This window comes from Dermacentor albipictus, unplaced genomic scaffold (assembly GCF_038994185.2).
Source record: "Dermacentor albipictus isolate Rhodes 1998 colony unplaced genomic scaffold, USDA_Dalb.pri_finalv2 scaffold_18, whole genome shotgun sequence".
Lineage (NCBI taxonomy): Eukaryota > Metazoa > Arthropoda > Arachnida > Ixodida > Ixodidae > Dermacentor > Dermacentor albipictus.
This window is the reverse complement of record NW_027225572.1, coordinates 5,627,623-5,636,059: the sequence shown is the minus strand read 5'-3', so window position 1 is coordinate 5,636,059 and position 8,437 is coordinate 5,627,623. Positions and strand designations below refer to the sequence as shown.

Genomic DNA, 8,437 nt, shown 5'->3' with positions numbered 1-8,437 from the left:
AGGCTTCCGTCATCCGGTCTTTGAGCTCAGCTTGTGCGAATGACGGGGCGTCTGCCGGTTCTCTCTGCAGCGCCAACGACAGCTCAGGTGAACTGCGAGAGAGAGAGAGAGAGAGCACACATGGAAACTCGGCAGGCGACCGCGGCAGCGCGTGGCAGTCGGCGCACAAGGGGACCACGTGGCACGCACGTCACGCTCAGAGCTCCTCCCTCGGGTGCAAACTCGAGAGTTGAGCGTGCGCGCCAGAGACGCGCGCGCCGACTCCGAGTGAACGCGGGCGCCGCACGAAGGGGACGGCGGGCCCCCTGCTTGCCCGCTCTCGGACATCGGCGGTTGCCGGCGCGGCTGAGACTCCGCGCGGGCCGGCTGCGCCTGGGGTCCCTAAATTTAGGCGTGCCGGGCCATGCTCTCGGCGCGAGTCGTCGCGTCTGCCTGCTCACCACTTCGGCACAGAGTACATGCGTCCACGTGAAGTTGCGCCTAGCGACAACGGCGCCTGGCGAGCTCATCGTGACATTGTCGCCGTCCAGTCATCGGGGACTTCCAATCTCGCCACAGACAGCGTCCAGGACGAGTGACGGAAGCAGTCAAGCAAACGGCGGCATCTCAGCTAGAGGAACAAGGCGACCTTCATCTAATACGTTTGGCAGCAAACAAGGGGCAGCGACGTAGTAACGACTGGACGGAAAAGACGTTTACAACTCCCTTGCGCCTTTTAAAACCTGCAAGTGTTGTGGAATTTCCTTGCGTTAGTACTCGCCCGCTCCGGCGCAAAATATTCCTACACGTTGGTTGTACAGAGTGACAAGATTGAGTAAGCGGTACAAGACTGCATGCGCGGAACCTTTTACGAGAACATCGTCAGCGCACTCGCTACGTGTAACGGAACGATATTCGTGTGCCCCATATAGCCTGCTTTACAAACAGCGATATTGCGCACTGTGCCCGAACTCGGAACGCAAGCGGCATTACCATAGATCGGCGCCATGCTGGATATAATCCGCAGCCTGAAATCGCTCCTCAAGACTAGTCGCGTGCACATCGACAATGAGGTATTTCGCCTACATTACACGGCCACAGTGATAATACTACTGGCCTTCTGCATCGTCGTTACGACTAAACAGTTTGTTGGTGACCCGATTGACTGCTCCAAGTCTACGGACGTGCCTCAGAGCGTCATCAATACCTACTGCTGGATTCATGCTACTTACAGCGTTACGAGCCTCATGCGGAGGGACCTGGACACTATTGTGTACCCTGGCGTCGGACCAGGCAGCTCTACCAACGTGCTCAGCGGAACCAAAGATCACAAGTATCACAGATACTACCAGTGGGTCTGCTTCATGCTGTTCTTTCAGGCCACACTGTTCTACCTTCCACGATGGCTGTGGAAGTTCTGGGAGGGTGGCAAAATCCAAGCTCTCATGATGGACCTGGACGTGGGAATGTGTGGTGAAGCGGAAAAGAAACAAAAGAAGAAGCTCTTGGTTGACTACCTTGTCTCCAGCCTGAAGCAGCACGACTGGTACGTGGCGCGGTACTTCTTCTGCGAGCTGCTCGCGCTCGTCAACGTGGTGGGCCAGATGTTCCTCATGGACCGCTTCTTCGACGGCGAGTTCCTCACCTACGGGCTGGACGTGATCCGCTTCCTGGACCAGGACGACGAGGAACGCGTAGACCCCATGGTCCGAGTGTTCCCGAGGGTCACCAAGTGCCAGTTCTTCAAGTTTGGCCAGTCAGGAAACCGGGAGACGCACGACGCGATTTGCATTCTACCACTGAACATAGTCAACGAGAAAATCTACATCTTTCTGTGGTTCTGGTTCATCTTGCTCGCGGCTGTCACTGGCATGGTGGTGCTATTTCGCGTTATCATCACTGCCTGCCCGCCAGTGCGCGTGTACCTCCTGAACCTGCGTTTTCGCATCGTGCACCTGGACCACCTGCACACCGTGGTGCGGCGGGGCTCTCTCGGGGACTGGTTCCTAATCTATATGCTTGGTCAGAACGTTGATTCCATCATCTTCAAGGAGGTGATCGCTGAGATGGCCAAGCGAATGACCACCGAGCCCAAGGAGTCGTCCGCATGACGACGCGAGTCCCGGCCTCTTGGCCGACCCCCCTTCCATGGAGTGCCTCCGCATCAAGACGTCTGACGCTGCCACCCGGATTACCCGCGTTACCTTCATCGGGATGGCAGGGGTCCTGTGTTAGCCCAGAAGAGCAGCATATGCTGCTTTTGTTCACAACATGCTCTTCTCTCTTTTAGTCCTCCGCCAGAAATGGGAGCCTTTTGTGGTGTAGACATATCCTGGCCTGTGGCTCGGTGCACCTGCAGTTGTCAAGAGGTGAAGCAGCCAAAGGTATAGTCTTCGCCCTAACGCTGACAAACAGCTGGTACAACTTGAGGCTCCTTGCCTTAAATACTGCTAAGTTCTCATACAGTGTTACTTGTTTGTCATGAAACATCAGTCATATTCTTCTCATTCTTACGTAATGTTGGATTGTCATTTAGGGGAAATGCTTCTTTCAGGACTGGCTGCCCCAACATTGCTTGTTCTTCCTGCAGCCCTGAGAATATGGTAGAAACTTGCAATAATGAAAGAACTCTAAATGAATGCCTGCAGCAGTTCTTAAGCCTTGCATTTGATCTGCCATTTTGGTAAACGTATTGATGCCCGTCAAATTCATCATGCTTGCCGGTTGCGCTGTACAGTTGGTGCAGCTAGTTCTGTTTTATGTACTTGTGGATGTTCTCTTGAAACATAATCACAGGAGCAGAAACATGCTACTGTGGTCACGGTTCAAGAGTGAGAGCCTAGAAATTCAATTTGTGCCTCCCCTGATATCGTTCTCGGTTTGCAGGCAAAACCGATGGCGAGAAAATCTGACACATATCTTCTTAACATTGAATCCTTGAGAGATCTCGAAGACTGCAAATATTCACTCATATCGACTTCTCTGAAAGAAGATTTACATGTTGGGCGCTCAATAATAAAAAATAGTGCAACGATCCCGGCACGTAAATCCAGCAGTAGGTCGAGTCGTAAGCTTTCTTTTCCTATTTTACGGTGCTGGAGAAGTTGGCTGTTGAAACCCACCTGATGACGCAATTTCGGCGCTATGGAAACCTGTCTTCCTAGGAATTCACAGTATGCAAGTGATAGGCTTTCTTATAATCGCAAGAAGTAAGTAGCTTTCTCACTATTTAGATTTTTAGATTGAAATGCAGCATCGTGACATCCTTCTTTTCAATGTTTTAAATATCGAAATGTGGCACCAGTATTATGCTACGTCCACTACCAAGGAAGAGGTGCTAAGAGCAAGACAGTTACAAGCAGGACTCAGATTCACGAGTTGTGCTTTAATCTCTCGCTTTCTCGTTATCGTTTTTTGTTTTGCTTCATTTTTGCTTTTCCTTATATTTGCAGAGTGAAAAAAATATCGGCGTTAAGTTTTGCTCACATTGTCACGCAATCCTGAAAACTTGGCAATGGAGAATTGTAATGGGCTACAGGAGAACCATCGAAACCTGCTTCCAAAAGTACTCGCTAACCTGCGGTATTTCCAAGGTCCTCGCACTTCGCCAAAATTTTCTCTTTCTGCAGTGCACTTCGCCATATATGTAGCCAGAAGTAGCCCGAAGCAGTCGTTGCCCTATACATTCTCGGCACATTGTACTCCACGTAATGCGATATATCTTCCTGCACTTGCCTGCAATTTGGCGATCTTACATGAAGAGGAACGCGGGGGGGGGGGGGGAGAAAAGAAAAATTTAAGCTATCGTTCGTCTGGAGACAGTCTCGTAAAAACAGGTTTGCTCAAAGAAAGTAAAAGCCGGTCTTAAGTGGTTTCCTGAAATTTCGTGTGTCCATGTTGAACGCAACAGAAAAGCAGGAAAACAAGACAACTAATGCCACCTCCTCAGTTTGTCCTAGCGATATCTGACTCCTTCATGGTAGATTGTATTGTTCATTTCGGCGTCTTCTCGATAGTATCCGCACCACAAAAATACAAATTCAAATTGATAAAAAGCATGAGAACGTCAACCTATGATTCGTCCGTCCCAGCCCGCATTGTACAGCCAGCTTTTGGATTACGTCGCGCTGCCTATAGGAGGTATCCTCTGCTTTTGTAACAAAGGAAAGGAAAAGGCGTTATAAGCACATTATAATTTCCAGTAAAAAATCTAAACACTCGGAAAAGAAGCAAGTGGACGGAAAGACGCTGGTCTGTCAACTGACGGTTTGAAGAAGAGTACGAGGAGCAGAAGGATTATAAAATATATTTGAAAAAGCAAGACCATACTCATGCGCATGCGTGTCATCTGAAAGCCTGACGTACGAAGTCCACCTTCTCTTTCATGCCGACTGAGGGGACGCTGATGTGATTACTTCCATCGCCCCTTATGCAGAATGCTTCATATAATAGCCCACTTCTTTCTTTTTTAAACTGACCGAGAACACGTGTGGCTTCGAAAGTCGCTACAGCAATAATCTGCTCAATGCCCCGGCCCGCAGTAGCTTCTATATTGCACCTGAACCTTCTCTGTTGTAGCAAGCGTCCTTGGTTCTAGTCGAGAAGGCTTTCTAGGTTGATGATTATCATGAATTCTACGGGGAACTTCAATGGCTAGCAGGCAGCGGAGATGGGGATGTAGAAATGATATTTTGTGAACGCGAGGAGTGTACATAATTAAGGCAGCCTCAAAGATTATTGTTCGAACTGCAAAAGCTGTAAAATCGCTATTTCGTTCACCTAATAATGTGGGAAATTCAGTTGAACGTCCGCACCTTTTGATGCCCGCCCCTGTTTCATCGTTGTATACGTTCGTTCCCCGTCACCATGCAAACCCATCGCAACGCGGACGCCCTCCTTGTAGACCACATTCTTTTGAACTTCCGTGGATACTGACCGTACAGTAATTTCTGCTAGCATGAGATACACAATATCGATATGTATTTTGTAACGATAGACTTCATGCTTTGTTACTTGCACGTCTACCGTCGCGTTTTGTGACTGGGAGCGGCGGTGCATTGGCGTCTGAGCCAGTGACGAAGGGAAATGAGAATGGAAATGTTTATTTACTAAACAGCGGCCTCGCAGTCGTTATCTCGTCCCCGAGGGCGCCCGAGCTGGAGTTCTTCTTGAGACCGCTGCTCGAGCGCCTTTTGTTGGAAGCACGCGCCGCGTGGACCCTATCCTTCGATACAGTCGTGTAGGTCCTGCGCACTTGCCAAGCATTATGAAAAATTTGTCAGCTGTCATTTGGAACGAGTGTGCATGTTCATGTGCATCAAATCTATGTGAGGTGCCGGAAACTGCCTTTATCACCTTAAGTAAAACGAAATTCTAGCTTCGTGCTTGCATAGTGCCGTGCAAGCTATTGAACACAAAACAGAAAGGAACTAGTTGGCCAGCAAGCTTCCAAATGTACATCGGACTCATCGGCTTGTCAAGGTTCAAGTTGCGCGCCTTACCGATGACGTTTTAGGAGCATAGTCTGATGTGCTATCGTCATATTCGCATGCACTTTTATTAGCTTCAAAAATTTGTTTTTTTTATTATAACACAGTTTGTCAACATAATACTTTTTTCGTGGCACCAGTCTAATGAATAAAATATAAACAAAATAATGCAGTGTCAGTACTACTGGTAAATATCATCTTGATAAAGCAACTGGCATGCCTAAAACTGCCGGTGCTTTAAGCACTCAGCAGCTACTACGTGACCTGAGTCACAAAGAACAATAAAAGAACGCGTAGTATGCTTTCTCAAGAAACCAATGATAAATCTTAAAGAAATCCATGCATTCACTAATTGAATGAGTGCGGCGCAATACGATCCCTGAAGTTAACATGTTACGTGCCGAAGCACAACACAAAAGTGCGTTCATTTAAGCCGGCCTCGCAAAGGCTCGAGCGACGCGCAGCCAGCTTGGCTGCGGAACGACAATGAAGCCACATGCTCGGCTACATCGGCTCTGCGGCAGAGTGAGACAAGCGTTCGAGCTTCTGCAGTCGTCATGAACGCGGCACGCACACTAGCGTTCCCGCTGAGCGACTTTGGGAAAATTGTAAGTATATACAGGTCTGAGCATAGCCGACCATAAACGCTCAGCTAAATTTCTCTATCATGAAATTGTAGGATTAAGAGCACTTGGGTTCTCGGCTCCGTCAGGTGAAGCATCTAACCAACATTCGTATAGTGTGAAGCGCAGACAGTTCGTGGGATATAACAACAAAAGTTTCGAAGGCATAAATGCAGCAGTAAAAGGAGCACGGCGAATCACGGCAAAACTTGCTACCACTTGCGTTTCTTTTTCTTGTAATTTTGACGCAGCAACTCAAACATTTCAAGTTAAAGGTTCATACTTAGGCAACCACTTCATACATCATCACCTCTCTGAATTAGACATATACTCCAGCCATGTCAGACATCCACATTTTATTCAAAGAGTCCGTTTGTAAATTTATCTAATTTTGGGGGGCGTGCGATTTCGAAAAATATTCAAGAAGGCACGCAAGCTCTGCAGTACCATGCAGAAATGTGAAAATACCCAGAATTTTATTGCAAATAATACACAGCACATGATACACTCCAAAGTGAATGAGTCTACAAAGGTTATATAAAAACATGTGTAGTTGCCAGAGCATTTACAAAGAAAAAGACTTCCATGACAAATAGGAATACGTATTGAGATGGATTTGCGAGACATTTTTTTTACGGAAATAAATTATGAACGCGTGTAACACAATGATGATTCGTCAAAATCAGTGTATAAATAAATGAAGAAAGGAATGTTTATAATTTGGCGTCCCCCTTCACTAATTTGAGTATGTAACTGCGCAAATAAACTGCGTACTCAAATAATCCTGGACGTTTCCCATCAGAGTCGCTGTTCGGTAGTAAAACTCCTACATTGCAACTTGAATACACGAACGCTGTGTGAGATGCCGCACCATCTTTTAATGGTATAGCTATACTGCTTCATAGGGTGGAGCCTGTTTTCTGTATTACGTAAATTTCTTGAAAGCTCTCTTATGAATCAGCTTTAGTGAGAGTAACTGGCACAAATTTTCGAGATTCATTGCTAAAATGTATCATGGCACGGGATTCACGTGGCCGTCAGCAACAAACAAATGTAAAAGAGAGAATGCTTAGATGTTCGTACACTACGTACCACCAAAAATTATGACACATGCGATGGCTCATTGAACTTATACAATTGGAATATAGTTCCAGTCAGCCACGGGCCTGAGTCGCGCTCTTCTATTTTGTCGTGGCTATTCATTGTCAGAAACTGAAGTTAACCAAGTGATTTACACGTGTCTATTCTTTGTGTTACGTACACGCCGACCAATTCTGTCCTTTCTACTTGGTGAATACGTCATTATACGTTTCATTTTTTACCATGCTTGTTGAGACCCATTTGAACGGTATGGTGTGAACTGTGCTAAAAATAAAGTGCGAAAGCATGCTGCTGTTTCTCCGACCTTCGCTTGTCCACCAGTCTTAGGAATATCATGTGCGCCAAAATACTCCGTGGCGTTTTTGCCTTTGTAACAGTTTCTTTTGAGGGCATTCATTGCAAATTGCCGATAAAAAGTATATTCGAAGAAAACACAAAGACGCTGTGTTTCGAAGTAGGAGCGCAGTGCGCCTCTATTGTTACGCCTCACCAATGTTTATGCTGCAGGTTACAAGCACTGTACCATGCGTAGCTTATGACAGACTACAACTGTTTTGTATTGTTTTACAAACAGCCGCGCACCCTTTACAGTAGCAAAGAACTGCTTTTCTATTCTAATAATATCACTGCCATGGTCTCTATAGAATGTAAGACCAAGTGAGGTAATTTGTATGCTCTGCAATTGTTCTCTTTTATATGCCAAAGTGCAAATAAATTATTCTATTTCACTACAGCTTTCGCTGGGATGCTGCCATCATTGTTTCTTGAGAGCATTTCGAAAACTTTCCTTTCTGGGGGATGTGCAGGGCGCTTTGCTGAAATGAAGGAAAAGAAGATATTAATTTTTTTTGTTTAATGCATCGAACATTTGGGGCATATTAAGAAGTCAGATGAACTGAATGTTGGGCTGTCATTCTAATGTAATGGCGCAAAAGAAACTAAACGAAAGGGCCAAAGACACTCGCTTGTGTCCTGGGTGAGTTCGTTTATTTTCTGTGGTGCCGTTATACCACCATATATTACGAGACATATTCTAGGTCTGGGGGATGTAAGCGACCAATAACTAGCAGCACCGCGTCAGTAATTTTTTTTTTTGTATACCTTATCGAATCGGGAAACCCCTTTTATGGAAGTGAGGAAGGAAAATTTGTGACCGAACAGGAGATATCTACGCATCAGACTTTCTATTTGACGAACAAAGTAGGAGCCCTCAAGTTGTGGTTATCGCCGCTCACGTCCTTGTTG

The 8,437-nt window shown here is 46.5% G+C and overlaps 1 protein-coding gene across 1 annotated transcript; it reads left to right on the top strand.

Annotated features, from left to right (window-relative positions):
• Window positions 1-205: 205 nt before the first annotated feature.
• On the top strand, window positions 206-7,925 carry LOC135908748 (innexin shaking-B-like). Its single transcript, XM_065440595.1, has one exon. The coding sequence runs from the start codon at window positions 987-989 to the stop codon at window positions 2,088-2,090; it is 1,104 nt and encodes a 367-aa protein (XP_065296667.1). The 5' UTR covers window positions 206-986; the 3' UTR covers window positions 2,091-7,925.
• The last annotated feature ends 512 nt before the right edge of the window (window positions 7,926-8,437 follow it).